Genomic DNA, 18,185 nt, shown 5'->3' on the forward strand with positions numbered 1-18,185 from the left:
TTCAACACTTTATAATTAAACTCTTTCCATATAGCATGTGTTCCCATAAGCCATTTTCTAAACGTGAATACGAGTTGACAGTGTAGACAGAGTTGACAGTGTAGTTCACTAAGGAATGTTTTGATAAGGTGCTGCCGGTGTGTGGAGGAAGTTGTTAAGTTACATTCTCATCATACTGTCGAAGCGCATCACACCCTCCCTCGCGATATCTCCACACAGCAGGCAGCTCGAGCGCAGGATGTGTTGAATGAAGGCGGGTTTCTGACGAACAAACTCCAATAAGCGAAGAGATCGATGTTTTCTCCATCAATCTGGAAATTTGAGAGCACAGTAATCTTAACAGGTTGTGTTTTATCACCAGCATTTGAGGAATGCCAGTGCTGTTGTCAAAATAACGTTATTTTGAGTAATTGTGCGCAATTGCATATAGGCAGCATCAAGGGTTACTTCAATCAATCAAACCTGGGACTTGGTCCTTGATCAGAGGAGCTCACCTGCTCAGGTAAGAGAGAGTACATAGCATGCATTTCTTTGTAATATAATCTTACAAGACTGCATACGTAATGTATAGTTTTATCAATATTTGCAGATACATGTCTGATTATTATAATTCCCCACTTTATGGTGTATTTTTTTTCTGACTTATGTCACTTGGGAACTTTTTTATCCAATATTACATGGTTGTTGACATAATTTAACTGAAAAAAGGTAGGCCGATTTATATACAGAGATAAAAGTTGTGATGCAAAAGGCAGGTTGACCTTTATTGTTATGAATCTTGCCCTGGAGGCAAAACTGAGCGTTTCCTCTAGATTGGCCAGCTGCAAAGTCAACATTGTCTATTATTGTAAAATCATAAACTTTTTGGTCTTAAATTAAGGTTAGGGTTAGGCATTAGGGTTAGCACTGTGGTTAAGTTTAAGGTTAGGTTTAAAATCAGATTTGATTACTTTGTGTCTGCTCCAGCTACACACTAAAATATAATGGTTCTAAATAGACCCAGATAAGGGTTATTTGACTTGTAACCATAACGGAACCCTTTTTGGTGCTGTAGTTACAACCCTATTTGGACCCCTTTTAATGGTTCTTTACAGAACTTTTGTGGAGAATGGTTCTATAAAGAACCATTAAAAAAGGATCTATATAGCACCGGGAAAAAAGGCTTCAGCTGTGGTTACAACCCTAATTGGGGCTATATAGAACCCTTTTTAATGTTTCTTTCTAGATGCTTTATGGAGAACGGTTCTATAAAGAACCTTTTTCAATCTGAAAGGTTCTTTGTAGATCCTTTTGAAGAACCATACAGGGTTCTTAATTCTGGTCAGCCACAGTATACTGTTAAAATGCTATAGGTGTTATTAATGAGTTAATTGACAAGTTGAATCAAGTGAGCTACATCTGGAACAGCTGGGGGGTCCCTGAGGAGAGAATTAAGAGACCCACTGACTGATTTAGTCAACAATTTTCAATTGACAGGCCATACATGACTCATTCACAAGACACCATCACTGGCCATAAATAATATGCAATGGCATAACACAACACATTAGATAAACTGGAATGACACTCTCACTCAGGGTTGTACAAAAAGAGCTGTGCGCAAACCACACCCCAAAATATTCTAATGAGCCGGTCCCCAACATTTTAATTATCACTAAAAGAGCAAAGAACCTTTTTGTGAACTGTAAAGAGCCATTGAAGGGTTTTTTGAGCCATTATGGTTCCACATAGAGCCATTACCCTTCCCAAAAAACCCTTGAGGAACCCTCATTTTTAGAGCGTAGTGACCGCTCTGCAGAGCTGCCTCCAGTACATGAGTCATCTCAATAAATGCCAAACTGCATAAAAATGATGTAGTGAACAGCCTGTAATGTGCTGACATGAATAAGCATTGATTTACTTTGAACCTTTGTGTAATGACAAGCAGACGTTGTTTGCAAATAACAGATAAATACCAATAAAAGATGACATTTCAGTCAGGTTTTGAATAGCTTATCCTGCCCACTATTTTGTGTTGATACATGCACAGAAGGCGATTTCTCAACATGTGTTCGATGAATCAAATAAGATCACCTTGATACTTATTGAATTATTATTGAATTATCATCCTGGCAGAGTGGGAAAACAAAATGACAAATGAATGTTAGGTTATAACCCTTTTACTATTTCACGGTGAGATGATCTGTGAATTCCTCTGGATGCTACAATAGCCACTCAAGTCAGTAAATAAAACAAAAGTGGAGAGAGTAAGCCCTAGTTCAAAAACCTCTCTATCGCCGTACCAAACTTAAAAACACGTATCTTTGTCTTTGGAAGAGTGGGGATAGAGTGCCTTCTGAAACCACGCAATGCGCCTCGTCAAACTTCTGACAATAGTTCGGCAGCCTCTTTCGGTGCTATGCAAGTGAAACAGGCCCCTGTTTCAGGCAGCGCGTCAGAGCAGTTCTTCCACTGTCGGGAGAAATGGTCGTGTATGTTAAAATATGTTCATTGTATAGGTTGCTTGGCCACACCCACCGCGGGAAGCACAATCATGGGCTCGGATTCTTAGGTGGACTTCTGTGAGAGGTCACTGTTATGCCAGCCGATTAAACTCAACTCCACGATTCACGATGGAGTTGAGCGGTGACTAGTGTGGGCGGACTGGAGTTCCGACGTCACATCAAATAAAGTTTTTAAAATCAAAATCGATGGATTTCCACACCCAAAGAATAAGCCGCGTTTACAAAGAACAATGTCATGGAGTTGTTTAGTCGGCTACTGTTATGCCTGAATTGAACCCAAAACCAACGAGGAAGTCTGCTGCAGTGTTGAGAACGGTTGAATGAAAACAATCGGTATGACAAGCAAAGCTCTTAACCGTCCATGCCAGACGACTTTTAATTTCTATTCAGTTTGACTCACCATAAGTTCAGCGTCTGAACTGTGCATTATAATGTTATATCCATATCCCTTAATTATGGACGTACAAAAGCCATAACTCAGCAATCACATACTGTATGGGTAGCCTTGCCTACAGATGATGCATGGACTTGTTAGGCAAAATATGAATGTTCTCTACCTTCCAAACATTGTACTATGTTCCCACAGGATCTAAGTTGAGTCAGCGATGGCAGGACATTCACGTAGCCCCCAGGTAGTTCTAAAGACAGAGGAACAGTCCAATAGAGTCATCTTCACCTACTTCCAGGGTGACATCGGTAGCATGGTGGACCAACACTTCAACCGTGCCCTCACCAAGGCCAGTAAGACCAAGGCCCCCAGCGGGAAGGGCAAAAAGAGCCGCAAGGCTGTCAAATCTGGTGAGCAGACTGATACCTAACTATGCAATGAAGGTTGGAATTAAGATTGGAGTGATTGATTGAGTGATTGGCCAATACACTTGGAGTCCAGTGCAATTAGGAAATAAACTTTATATAAAATATACATTTTTATAATAATATATATATATATTATTGTGGCTGAATGGAAGCAATTCCCCGCAGCAATGTTCCAGCGTCTAGTGGAAAGCCTTCCCAGAAGAGTGGAGGCTGTTGCAGCAGCAAAGGTGGAACCAACTCCATATTAATGCCCATCATTTGGTAATGAGATGTTTGACAAGCAGGTGTCCACATACTTTTGGCCATATAGTGTACATTGATCTAAATCAGGCTTGAATTATGAATGCAGGTACTATCAGTCTGACAATGATTTTGATGTGATATGAAGGCTAAGGGCTTCATGTTTCTAGAACCATATCGCAATTGAGAATCGATTCAGATTTAGATGGAGTAATTGGCTGTTTTGGCTGCCAGAGCCAGTACACAGTGCATTCGGAAAGTATTCAGACCCTTTGACTTTTTCCACATTTTGTTGTAAAATTGATTACATTGTTTTTTTCCCTCATCAATCTACACACAATACCACATAATGCACTGTGTGTATATATATATATATATATAGTTGTTGAAATGATGCAGGTAATGTTATTTTATAGACTTAGATTTTATCTGCTAATTTCAGCTTGTCTATCCCCCCAAAAAATTAAAAAGGCATTTATTTTTTTTTGCAATGAAATTTATATGCTATCATCATGATGCTGTGTGCACCAAACAAGAAAACGTGTGTTCACTGACATGTGAAATGTACAAAATGAACACATTTCTAGACTCTTTGTGAATGTATTTTTGTCTATCCACATCTGTTTCAGAGTCTGACTCAACATCTTGCCAGTGGGTTGTTCCAACCCCATCTTGGTCTGAAGACCATTTTCCCCCTGTGTCTGGTCGCCTTCATCTGAGCAGCACCAATGAGTCTCTTTCCAGCCACCGCCTGGCTCTCAGCTCCCCAGATGAGAGCACCAACCCATTGGCCTTCGCTCCGAGGCAACATGGTGGTCTGGGCCTGCCTACCATGGCCTATCCTCACTCCATGTCCCATGAGGGCCTGGGGGTCACTGGACAGCCTTACACCAACTCCCTGCTCAATCTCCTCCATAGTGACCAGTCAGAGGTGGCTGCAGGCGTGGCCTCGGGCTCCAAACCAGAGCTCCTCCCTAGCTGGATGGGTCAACCTGGCTTCAGAGACCCCATGAACTGTGACTCAGGTATGGCTGCCTCTACCCAGATCCCTTATCACTATGCATGTGCAGGGAGAGGGAGACTTCTTTCTTTAACATAGATTAGATAGTGAACTGACAAATAAATCTGTAATTCCATATCCATTGGATTTTGTAAAGATTAGGGAGGTTTTACAGTATCTGTGCTCCAGTGTTTTTTATTTTTTTACTTCATTTATTTTGGTGGTTTGCTTGGTTTTCCAAAGGTCTCTTTTGAGTTATTCAACACCTATTCTACCCTCTTTTGGGAATAGGTCTGCAGAAAAGGGAACTCTATTGGTATTAAATGAAGCATGACCGCGCAGGGAAGAGAGGAGTCTGCAACATGTGCATGCTGTGTTCACTCCTCTGGTTATCAGACAGGCCTCCTCCACAGCCACTAGAAGAAGGAAGTGCCGGTAACTCTCCCCTCTGTTCCTCTTCAAAGGATGACTTCAGTTCCTCGCAATGCAACAGCTGGAACTGCCTCTCAGAAACAAATCACTTACTGACTAACCAGTTTGCAAACCGGATCATAATTCACATCAAAGACCAAGGTGACAACCACTGCCAGTCGCCAGTATGCTGCCTACAACTCAATATCTTTAAGCATTTATACACAAGGACAGAGAGAGAGGGAGGGAGAGGGAGAAGGGGGGGTGTTTTGCATGTGTAAGAAAAACAGTGTTATGTCAAAAGTAGCCTGTATCGACCGTGGAGAAAATTTACAACGTTTTCTAAGGCTATTTTATTGAAATGTTGGTGTTTAGGAATATCTGTTTCCTCTGATGTGTGGACTTCTAAAGGAGGGGGTTTTGATGTGATTTTCAGTTGTGATATGGAAACAGAAACTGTTTTCATTTTTTTGCACGTAGCAACTTAATGAAATGCCGTTGATATCCTAATAAATGATTGCCAAAGTAACCATGAAAATGAAAGATGTTTATGAAGAGGTTTTTGTTATTCGGAGATTTCTGATGAGAATACCAAGTAGACGATCTGCATTGCATTGTAGGAATTGACACACACCTCTTTTACTGTAATAATTGAGTTGTGATTCGTGATTAAACATTTTAAAAATGATCTGTTCCATCTTAAAAGTAGACTCAGGGAAATAACATTGCCACAAGCAGCATCGCATGTTTTGAGATGAGCAAGATGCAAGACTTTGCTCCCACACAGTCACACACAGTATCTGTGCATGGGTTCACTTCACCCTGTTGGAGTGTGGTAGCCACAGGACCAAAACGGGAGAAGTTGAGCCTTGCTGTTTACTTTCTACATCTACGTCATATCGCTGAGTCTACCTTTGATGAAGTGGAAATACATGATGAACTGGATCAGATGAGATATCTCTCGCCTGGCAAGTGCACATAGTGTACATTACTTTCACAGGAACAGACCTCAAGCCATTTAGAACAAGTGTGACAATACTGCCATCCCGTGGCTGAAAATAAGAAGAGGGAAAAGGTGCCAAATGTATTTCATTTTCAAATTGAAAATGTTAAGAAATAAATACTAGACTACTAAATATGGTCATGTTTTTGCATTCATTATTTTATGTTCATTATGTGTATTTACATTTACACTTCAGTAATTTAGCAGATGCTCTTATCCAGAACAACATACAGTTAATGCATTCGTCGTAAGATAGATGGGTGGGACAACCACATATCACAGGCATAGTAAGTACACTTTTCCTCAATAAAGTAGCTAACAGCAAAGTCAGAACTAGAAAGGTGGGAGTCGAGGTGAGGAGGGGGATAATTTAAGATACTCTTTGAAGAGGTCCCTACCTCTTTCAGGCGCTTTTGGAAGATGGGCAGGGACTCTGCTGTCCTAGCTTCAGGGGGAAGCTGGTTCCACAATTGGGGTGACAGAACAGAGAAGAGCTTGGGTACGTGGTGCAGACACAGATCCTCTCCACGTCACCTGGTAGGAGCGGCTTGCCAGGTATGATGCAATCCAAGAGTGTGCAGAGCCTGAGACACCCAGCCCTGTAGGGTGGAGAGGAGGATCTGAGGGTTCACGGGGTCAAAGGCAGAGGATAGATCTAGGAGGATGAGAACAGAGGATAGATCTAGGAGGATGAGAACAGAGGATAGATCTAGGAGGATGAGAACAGAGGATAGATCTAGGAGGATGAGAACAGAGGATAGATCTAGGAGGATGAGAACAGAGGATAGATCTAGGAGGATGAGAACAGAGGATAGATCTAGGAGGATGAGAGAGAGTCAGCTTTGGCAGTGCAGAAAGCCTCCTTGACACCGAGAAGAGTAGTCTCGGTTGAGTGATATGTCTTGAAGCCTGACTGGTTAGGGTCAAGAAGATCGTTCTGAGAGAGATAGCGAGAGAGTTGGTCAGAGACCGCACGCTCCAGGTGTTTTGGAAAGAAAAGAAAGAAGGTTTATGGTTTTTGACATGAGATTAGTTGAGTGTTAGTTTCTTGAGGAGGGGAGCGACTCGGGACATTTTAAAGTCAAGAGGGGACGCAGCCAGTGGTCAAGGATGAGTTGATCGGGGAAATGTGGATTGGGGAGAAGATATTTTTATTACTTTAGTTTATTTGGTAAATATCTCGTTTATTTGGTTTATTTGGTAAATCATTTCTGAACTCTATTTCTTGAACGGCATTGTTGGTTAAGGGCTTGTAAGTAAACATTTCACGGTTATATTTGGTGCATGTGACAAATAAAATGAGATTTGATTTGGACACATCTCATGTGCACGTGCACACACACGCAAACACACGCATACACAAAACTCTTGTGTGGTTCCTTCCTGTGTGTATCGTGTCACCACTGGTGGTACAGAAGAGCCTTTGTTCCTTGGCTTCAACACCAATAGACATCTGAGGACTTCTAAACAAACAGTATTCACCTGTATCTCAATACATATAAAAAAATATATATAGAAAAAAATCATTATTTGGTGGAGATTTGACATTACTAGCTAATTACACAAAGTTCCAGGCATCCTTAGCATTCTATTTACATGTAAGTTTTTTTTAGAGTGAGATGAGGGGAAGTCCTTTGACATCCATTTCAGCAGTTTGATTGATGCGCTACCATCTGCCTTTGTCACAGAGGCTCCGTCCAATCAATTTGTTGGACACACTCTTCTCCCTTATTCAGAGTCTATCGGTGACTCAGAAGCCAGGTGTGCCACAACAGTAGCAGTGCAGTGCTACACATGACTAATTCGCTAATTAGTTACAGAGAAACAGGGATGTCAATGTGGAACAATAAGAAGTTTACAGGTGACCTTATCATATAATGTCCCTTAGATTTTTCCCATGGTAATGTGTTATTTCAGTTTCACAAACACATTTAGAACCTAATTGTCTGTCCAAGTTACAGATTGACCTCGTATTGATACCTTAAAAGTTGATGGGCAAGTGCGTTAGTAACCCAAGGGTTTGTTTTATTGGCCAGTTAGCATTGTTGAGTGCGAAACAGTGTGTGGAAGGAAGAGCCTGTCCCCAGTCACTTCAAAACATGTTGACGCTGCCTTTTTTCCCACTCTATCTAAAAACTCTAAACTGACCTATGATTTTTCAGGTGGCATTTGGCCATAATGGATTCCACTGTCTGCTCTTTCTTGTCTCTATCTTCATCTCTATCAGTCTCTAACCTTTAACTCAGTTTCAGTCAGCACCACTATATCCACATTGAATTCCCAATCCATTTCCAATCCATTGTCAGAACACGCAATCAGTTGCATTAGTTAGTGCCAATAAAAGGGAATCGCTTGGAGGAGCAATATTGGTCATGACGCCCTTAGGAAGCAGCGGCGGTACGAGGGGGCACTAGCCACCACTGATGTATGATTGGCCACCTTTGGTTCCCCCCATTCTCATTGGGTCAGAGCGCTGTCAATCTGTCTCAGATTGAAGAGGAAAAGACTGTGCGTTCATTCTGGTTTGCCGGTTGGGTGGAATACTTTTTGTGGCCTCACAATTTAGTTTAATGAGATGAAAACGCTGCAAGCGTTGATCTGGATATCCTTCTCCAACAAAAATAATGTTAAACTAGGTGCGAGGCCTAATTACACAGGACGAACTGTGGTTGAAAATGGTTTCCTTTCAGATGGGGGAAACCCCCGGCCTTGATGGCATTCTAATAGAGATATAAAAACCTTTTAGGAACTACTGAAAGATCCATTACTACTATGTTTTAATTACTGGTAAACACGCACAAAAACACTTAGACTATCAAATAACATTACTTGCATAATTTCTCATTTACTGTCTGCTTCCTGACGGCTATATATGCTGTCATTCTTCATAACAGCCAGCAACCACTAATCAAGGATGGCATCCATTCACAACTAACAAAGTCTCGAAGTACTCTGAGCACTTAGGAAGATTAAATTAAGTTGGGCAAACTTTTTCTTTCATTGCCTTTCAGTTGTTGCACAGGAGGAAAACTTTTAGCAAGTTCTCACCTCCTGAGAGGACACACTGTCAATTCAATAACAAGTCACACTTCCTAGAATGTCAGGCTAGTACTCTGAGACAGACTAGCATGATAAAGACATAAACCTATTTTTCCCTCAGCTTTAGTCAAACACACACACGTCCCAATCGCACACTTACAGACAGGCAGACATGAAAGGAAAGGAAAGGAAAGACAGGCAGACATGCGCGTGCGCGTGCGCACACACACACACACACACACACACACACACACACACACACACACACACACACACACACACACACACACACACACACACACACACACACACACACACACACACACACACACACACACACACACACACACACACACACACACACACACACACACACACACACACACACACACACAGTATAGAGCTGTATAGCACGTCAGCACTAAAAGCAAACTTGCAGTGGTCTGACTTCATGTAAGAATATAATACTGCACCATACATTTTCTTACTGTCCTGTGTGGCATGGCATGCCAGCTCTCTCTTGGGTTTACAAAATATTACTTTTAACATTTAGCTAAATCTTACCAAAATAGGGCAAAACAGAGCTAATGATTGTTATGTAACCTCCCATTCTCCTTAGCATTCTCAAACTGGTGAAAAAAGGTGATAACTGTTATCTGTTTGTTCTTCACTGGTTGCCCTTTTCTCGTGGCAACAGGTCACAAATCTTGCTGCTGTGATGGCACACTGTGGAATTTCACCCAGTAGATATGGAGTTTTTCAAACTTGGATTTGTTTTCGAATTCTTTGTGGATCTGTGTAATCTGAGGGAAATATGTCTTTCTAATATGGTCATACATTGGGCAGGAGGTTAGGAAGTGCAGCTCAGTTTCCACCTCATTTTGTGGGCAGTGAGCACATAGCCTGTCTTCTCTTGAGAGCCATGTCTGTCTACGGCGGCCTTTCTCAATAGCAAGGCTATGCTCACTGAGTCTGTACATAGTCAAAGCTTTCCTTAATTTTGGGTCAGTCACAGTGGTCAGGTATTCTGCCGCTGTGTACTCTCTGTGTAGGGCCAAATAGCATTCTAGTTTGCTCAGTTTTTTTGTTAATTCTTTCCAATGTGTTAAGTAATTATCTTTTTGTTTTCTCATGATTTGGTTGGGTCTAATTGTGCTGTTGTCCTGGGGCTCTGTATGGTGTGTTTGTGTTTGTGAACAGAGCCGCCCCAGGACCAGCTTGCTTAGGGGACTCTTCTCCAGGTTCATCTCTCTGTAGGTGATGGCTTTGTTATGGAAGGTTTGTGAATCGCTTCCTTTTAGGTGGTTGTAGAATTTAACGTCTCTTTTCTGGATTTTGATAATTAGTGGGTATCGGCCTAATTCTGCTCTGCATGCATTATTTGGTGTTCTACGTTGTACACGGAGGATATTTTTGCGTCTCAATTTGGTGTTTGTCCCATTTTGTGAAGTCTTGGTTGGTGAGCAGACCCCAGACCTCACAACCATAAAGGGCAATGGGCTCTATGACTGATTCAAGTATTTTTAGCCAAATCCTAATTGGTATGTTGAAATTTATGTTTCTTTTGATGGCATAGAATGCCCTTCTTGCCTTGTCTCTCAGATCGTTCACAGCTTTGTGGAAGTTACCTGTGGCGCTGATGTTTAGGCCACTCTCTCTCTCTCTCTCTCTCTCTCTCTCTCTCTCTCTCTCTCTCTCTCTCTCTCTCTCAGGGATCGTGTCTCTCTCTCTCTAAGGGATCGTGTCTCTCTCTCTCAGGGATCGTGTCTCTGTCCTATGAGCGCTACGCCACGGTGCAGCGCTCCACCCAGGCTGACGTGTCTGACTTCAGAAAGGTCTGGCTGTGTGTGTGGCTCCTGGCTCTATTCCCTGCTATGGACCCTGCCCCCCTTCATGGGCTGGAGCAGCTATGCTCTGTCCAGTGGACCCAGCGCTCTCCGGCCAGTGTCTCCTACGTGGTCTGCCTGTTCATCTTCTGCCTGCTGTTGCCCCTCATGATCATGGTCTACTCCTACAGCGGGATACTGGTTTCCATCAGGGGGGTGAGTGGTAGAGGTCGACCGTTTTAATCGACATGGCCAATTTTAATTAGGGCCGATTTCTAGCAATCGGTAATCAGCATTTTTGGATGCCGATTATGGCCGATTACATTGCAATCCACGAGGAGACTATGTGGCAGGCTGACCACCTGTTATGCGAGTGCAGCAAGGAGCCAATGTAAATTGCTAGCTAGTATCAAACTTATATTGTAAAAAATAATATTAACATAATCACTAGCTAACTACACATGGTTGATGATATTACTAGTTTAACTAGCTTGTCCTGCATTGCATATAATCGATGCGGTGCCTGTTCATTTATCATCGAATCACAGGCTACTTCAACTTCGCCAAACGGGTGATGATTTAACAAAAGCGCATTCGCGAAAAAAGCACAATCGTTGCACCAATGTACCTAACCATAAACATCAATGCCTTTCTTAAAATCAATACACAAGTATATATTTTTTTAAACCTGCATTTTTAGTTAAAAGAAATTCATGTTAGCAGGCAATATTAACAATTAAGAAATTGTCACTTCTCTTGCGTTCAGTGCAAGCAGAGTCAGGGTGTATGCAGCAGTTTGGCTCCTTGCGAACTGTGTGAAGACCATTTTTCCTAACAACGATCATAATTAATTTGCCAGATTTTTACATAATTATGACATAACATTGAAGGTTGTGCAATGTAACAGCAATATTTAGACTTAGGGTTGCCACCCGTTAGATAAAATACGGAACGGTTCTGTATTTCACTGAAAGAATAAACTTTAGTTTTCGGAATTATAGTTTCCAGATTTGACCATATTAATGACCTAAGGCTCATATTTCTGTGTGTTTATTATATTATAATTAAGTCTATGATTTGATATTTGATAGAGCAGTCTGGCTGAGTGGTGGTAGGCAGCAGCAGGCTCTTAAGCATTCATTCAAACAGCACTTTCCTGCGTTTGCCAGCAGCTCTTTGCAATGCTTGAAGCACAGAGCTGTTTATGACTTTATGAATCTCAACTCCCGAGATTAGGCAGGCAATACTATAGTCCCTATAAGAACATCCAATAGTTAAAGGTATATGAAATACATAGAGAGAAATAGTCCTATAATAACTACAACCTAAAACTTATTAACTGGGAATGTTGAAGACTCATGTTAAAAGGAACCCCCAGCTTTCATATGTTCTCATGTTCTGAGCAAGGAACATAAATGTTAGCTTTTTTACATGACACATATTGCACTTTTATTTTCTTCTCCAACACTGTGTTTTTGCATTATTTAAACCAAATTGAACATGTTTCATTATTTATTTGAGACTAAATTGATTTTATTTATGTATTATATTACGTAAAATAAAAGTGTTTATTCAGTACTGCTGTAATCGGCCAATTTTTATATATACAGTGGGGAGAACAAGTATTTGATACACTGCCGATTTTGCAGGTTTTCCTACTTACAAAGCATGTAAAGGTCTGTAATTTTTATCATAGGTACATTTCAACTGTGAGAGACGGAATCTAAAACAAAAATCCAGAAAATCACTTTTAAGTAATTAATTTGCATTTTATTGCATGACATAAGTATTATTTGATCACCTACCAACCAGTAAGAATTCCGGGTCTCACAGATCTTTAAGAAGCCCTCCTGTTCTCCACTCTTTACCTCATTACCTGGTCCTCCAATAATCGGCGTTGAAAAATCATAATCGGTCAACCTCTAGTGAGTCGAAGGTCCATTTTGAAAGCAGTCAATACCGGAAGTGAATTGAAGTGTATGAATTGAAAATGTTTCCCTTCATTCATGAACTGAATTTCAAATTCTTATGTTCTTCTTCCTAAATGGACTCCAACCCTAGAGTGGTGCTGTCACTCATTGGTGGTTGGCTACATGTTGTCTGTTGCCGTATGATGAAGATCATGAGATTATGATGAAGTGTGCACTCTGGTGCTAATGAAGTGTGTACTCTGCAGCTGGTTACATAGTAACTCTACCTGTCAGATCTGTGCTTTACATGACATGAAAGAGTTTGACATGCCGAGACAGAGTCTGCATTGAAATATACACTATATATACATAAGTATGCGGACACCCCTTCAAATGAGTGGATTTGGCTATTTCAACCACATCGGTTGCTGACGGATGTATCAAATTGAGCAGAGAGCCATGCAATTTCTATAGACAAACATTGGCGATAGAATGGCCTTACTGAAGTGCTCAGCACCGTCATAGGATGCTACCTTTCCAACAAGTCAGTCCGTCAAATTTCTGCCCTGCTCGAGCTATCCCGGTCAACTGTAAGTGATGTTATAGTGAAGTGGAAACGTCTAGGAGCAGAAACGGCTCAGCTGCAAAATGGTAGGCCACACAAGCTCACAAAACGGGGCCGCCGGGTGCTGAAGCGTACGGTGCGGAAATATTGTCTGGCCTCGGTTGCAACACTCATTACCGAGTTCCAAACGTCCTCTGGAAGCAACATCATGGGTTTCCATGGCCGAGCACAAGCCTAAGATCACCATGCTCAATGCCAAGTGTTGGCTGGAGTGGTGTAAAGCTTGCCGCCATTGGACTATTTTTCATGGATCGGGCTAGGCCCCTTAGCGCCAATGAAGGGAAATCTTAACGCTGCAGCATACAATGACATTCTAGACAATTCTGTGCTTCCAACTTTGTGGCAACAGTTTGCCCCCGTGCACAAAGCGGGGTCCATACTGATGGTTTGTCGAGATCTGTGTGGAAGAACCAATGACAATCCTTGGGATGAATTGGAACGCTGACTTCGAGCCAGGCCTAATCACCCAACATCAGTGCCCAACCTTACTATTGATCTTGTGGCTGAATAGAAGCAAGTCCTCGCAGCAATGTTCCAACATCTATTGGAAAGCCTTCCCAGAAGAGTGGAGGCTGTTGTAGTAGCAAAGGGTGGACCAACTCCATATTTATGGCCATGATTTTGTAATGAGATGTTCGACAAGCAGGTCATGTAGTGTATCCTGGTCAAAATAAAGCTACTGTTGGGTAACTGAAAAACATTTTATAACAATGATATTGGTAGTTCATACAGGTAATTGTAGAATGCATACCAGAATAGCTTTGTTTTTGATGTTGACAGACCGTACTGTGGCTGCCCGCATAATGGTTCAAGCCAGACCATGATTCACCATTATACACAGTTATGGACCCTACTCAGCCTTTGTGCTTCTGGACCCATTATCCCTTTGACAAACAGTGTAATTGGAATAGAAAGGAAGTCTGGATATATCTGTCTGGCTGGATGATTGGGAGATATTATTACATTTATACGGAAGTATTTCCTTCATTTAATGACTGAAGGCCAAAACCAGATAGCACTACACAGTACAAACAAGATGTTTCAAAAACACATACGGAGACACAATCTAGAACATTTCCTCAATGTATTTTTTGCCACTGCTGTGACCATGCTATAAAGATCTATGGTAACACGTAGCATGGAGTGAAAATAGTTCATGTCTATTAGGAGAAGCAGCTAGATATTGGCTCATGGGCAGGCTCTCTGGGGAGTAATGGAGGCAGGCTCTCTGGGGAGTAATGGAGGCAGGCTCTCTGGAGAGTATTGGAGGCAGGCTCTCTGGAGAGTATTGGAGGCAGGCTCTCTGGAGAGTATTGGAGGCAGGCTCTCTGGAGAGTCATGGAGGCAGGCTCTCTGGGGAGTCATGGAGGCAGGCTCTCTGGGGAGTCGTGGAGGCAGGCTCTCTGGGGAGTCGTGGAGGCAGGATCTCTGGGGAGTCGTGGAGGCAGGCTCTCTGGGGAGTCGTGGAGGCAGGCTCTCTGGGGAGTCGTGGAGGCAGGCTCTCTGGGGAGTCGTGGAGGCAGGCTCTCTGGGGAGTCGTGGAGGCAGGCTCTCTGGGAAGTATTGGAAGCAGGCTCTCTGGGAAGTATTGGAGGCAGGCTCTCTGGGAATCTGGACCTGGTTGTGTTCAACCCTCCTTAGGTTTTTGTGAATCATTCTTGCCTTTGAGGGGCTTTTATAAACCCTGGGCATCTGGCTCACACAACCAATTTGTAATTAATGGGTTCCAATTGGTGGCTGCCTGCCCTGCTCAGAATGCCCTCGCCTTATGCTACCCACCAGCGCTACTCCATGAATGAATCAACTTGGAGCCATTTTTGGGCTGTGGAATAGGCCCGTTACTATTGGTGAGAATCCAGTTATGTAAGTGTCTCATTTTCCCTGTATTTGTTGAAGCCTGTTCAGCTGAAGGGACCAGCGCTGCAGACCTGATTACTTGTGAATTTCCGCTTCGCTGATCCACCAGTCACCTTCCTTCTGAAGCCCCCCCCCCCAGGCTTTTCTTAGAAACCAAGCACCAGCTTGTGGAGTAGTACAGTCATCTGAGAGGTGAATTACAATTCACCATGCAGTGACACATCACACAGAGAAATGACATTCATATGAAGATAATCAGTATGGATCCAGGGTGGTATTTTATGGTTGGGCCTCACTGCACATCTTAATTCCAGGCACACTGTTGGTCATAAAAGCCTCTCCCATGGTCTCACATCACTGTGAGATTTATCATGCCGTAACTGTGCCTCAGAATAAATGTCGATACGACGGCATCCTAATGTGTTACTCCAATGCATGGCCAAATCTCCAGGTGTCACAGATGTACCTTTTTTTTAATCAATTTCCTGAAAAGAACAGTCTGAGCCTCCAAGATAGAAGTGCCTGCTTCCTTTGTGGGTCTGGAATAGAGAAATCCAGGCAATACACCGGAAATACCCTTTGTGATGGCTTGGCAACAGTAGAATTCCTATTACGTGTTTAAGAAGATTGCGTATGTAACAGAGGTTATGGCCTACTCGGCCGACAACAAGGCTGTGTCTAATTTATCATCAGTGGTGGTAGTTGCCGTTTAAGATGAGGGAGGATGATTACTTTTTTTATGAACATGGCCTTATTTCTATTACAGCATATTGGATGACTGTCATTCATATTCCATTCATCCAGCTCAATGTAATATTGATAGGTTTAGGCTACTACATGATACTCACATTTTCCCTGTGCCCATCATGAGGTTGCTAGAACCTAGCCTATGAACAAAGGTTTACAAGGTAGGTGCACAGGTTGAGAGAGTTTTCAGTAATCAAGGTAACAGACAGTGACACCTTCAATACCACCTTGCACACTCTTGCCTGCATCTAGCTGATTTATGGTGTAATCATTAGTCCAACAGTTGCAAACAAGTTTCTATTGGACAAATTCAGGTATCCCCGTTTCATTCCATTTGCTTCCGTTTAAGAAAAGGATTTCAACAGAATCTGTGCAATGAATATCCCAATGATCACACGCAAACAGTTCACTTTCATAGCAGCCCCATTCAAACAGTTCATTGTACATATAATTCCTTCTCGCCTCTATCTACCTTTCCAAGCTAAACCTTCATATCATGACCGCTACACACAGCCTACATTGTTGTCATGTCATAATCAACATAGCTACTAGAACTAACACATTAGTAAACCCGCTACAATCACTCAGTACAGTGTAGTCAGCAGCAATCAGTTTAGCAGTTACACCGGAGGGCCTCGGTGGAAATACATTAATAAAACCAAAAGCTTACCTTAGAGTTCCAGTGTTAGATAGCCAGCTAGCTAACATAGCATCCCTGTCTGTTTGAGTAGGCTAAACTGCATTTGACACTAGCTAAGTGAAAGTGAAAGAAAATATACAATGAAATATTGCTCTCTCGCTTCACTTTCGTTTTTGAAGAAATTAATTTGTTCAAAATTGTTCAACTATTGTCTTTCTCTCTTTGAGTAAACTACTCAACACATTTTATGCACTGCAGTGATAGCTAGTTGTACCTTATGCCTCCAGTCCTAGATTCATTCTCTGATCCTTTGATTGGGTGGACAACATGTCAGTTCATGCTGCAAGAGCTCTGATAGGTTGGAGGACATCTTCCAGAAGTTGTCATAATTACAGTGTTAGTCTCTGGAAGGGGGTGAGAACCGTGAGCCTCCTAGGTTTTGTATTGAAGTCAATGTACCCAGAGGAGGACAGAAGCTAGCTGTCCTCCGGCTACACCATGGTGCTACCCTACAGAATGATGCTGAGGCTACTGTAGACTAGGGTTGAATGGCGGGAACACAGTTACCGATATGTACCGGGATTTACCGACCAAAACCACTCCCCTTTCCCAGGATAAATAACTGCAAGAAACCAGTAAATTATAATAAAGTATTTATATGAACAGCATGGTGTGAAATGGAACTGTTAAACTATATGCAAATCTAAATCTGGCTACTCTACGGCTTCTGCATGATGAATCATCAATGCTCACGGTGGGGATAGGCCGCCCATCTCAGTATGGAGCGCAGTTCACAATGCATGTAGACCAATCACCTCATTATGATAATTTTTTTTTTTGTGACAGGTAGGCCTGCATTTGCTGCAGCATAGTTTATGCTACAGTAATATAAAGACCGAATACACCTCTAATTAACCCATCTCCATCTGGCTTTCGGGATCACCTTGTTTTTTTTATTGGAAAGATGTGGTTTTTTTTATTGCAGCTGCAGAGTTCTAAAACAGCTTATTACTCGAATATCATTGCTTTAAATCAGTGCACGCGCGAGCACTCTCTCGCAGTCTTCCTCTCTCCCCCATCAATTCCATTCAAATTGCACCCAAAATAGATAATCTTCTAGATGGATAAATAGTCCTATATATACTGTAGATGTCCTAGCCTACCTCTTTCAGGTAATGCATTCCATGCAGTTTTAGCCTTATATTTAGCTAATTAATGATGGGTTATGCATAATAAGCTTCTAACTTATAGCCTCTCTTGCACAATAAGCTGTGCTTTGCTGGCCTCTATCCTTAGCTCTTGGAAAAGCTAGACTAGTATAGCTTGCTGGACATTGTACATTTTTTTTTAGCATTTCTCATACCAATAGACTATTCGAGGAGTGACACAAGTTCTTATTTGCTGAATGTTAAATACATCAGCCAATAGAACTTGCTGGTAGTTTTGAAAGGAGCAAATTTGTTCTATATTAATCAAGGATGTCATTAGAATGATGAAGATAAGGACAATGCAACTTATTTCATTTCATTTAACTGTTGGAAGCGAGGAAGGAATGAAGCAACAATAG

General features: G+C 42.0%; 1 protein-coding gene across 2 annotated transcripts; it reads left to right on the forward strand.

Annotated features, from left to right (window-relative positions):
- The first annotated feature begins 103 nt into the window (after positions 1-103).
- LOC118376912 (transcription cofactor vestigial-like protein 2) lies at positions 104-6,109 on the forward strand. 2 transcript variants are annotated; one of them, XM_035763727.2, is made up of 4 exons: positions 104-502; positions 3,091-3,302; positions 4,190-4,585; positions 4,852-6,109. In XM_035763727.2, the coding sequence occupies exons 2-4, from the start codon at positions 3,110-3,112 to the stop codon at positions 4,881-4,883; spliced, it is 621 nt and encodes a 206-aa protein (XP_035619620.1). In that variant the 5' UTR covers positions 104-502; positions 3,091-3,109; the 3' UTR covers positions 4,884-6,109. The 2 variants fall into 2 exon arrangements, with proteins under 2 accessions (XP_035619620.1, XP_035619626.1); XM_035763733.2 differs by lacking the exon at positions 104-502 and adding an exon at positions 2,051-2,837.
- Positions 6,110-18,185: the final 12,076 nt, after the last annotated feature.

Source organism: Oncorhynchus keta, chromosome 4 (assembly GCF_023373465.1).
Source record: "Oncorhynchus keta strain PuntledgeMale-10-30-2019 chromosome 4, Oket_V2, whole genome shotgun sequence".
Lineage (NCBI taxonomy): Eukaryota > Metazoa > Chordata > Actinopteri > Salmoniformes > Salmonidae > Oncorhynchus > Oncorhynchus keta.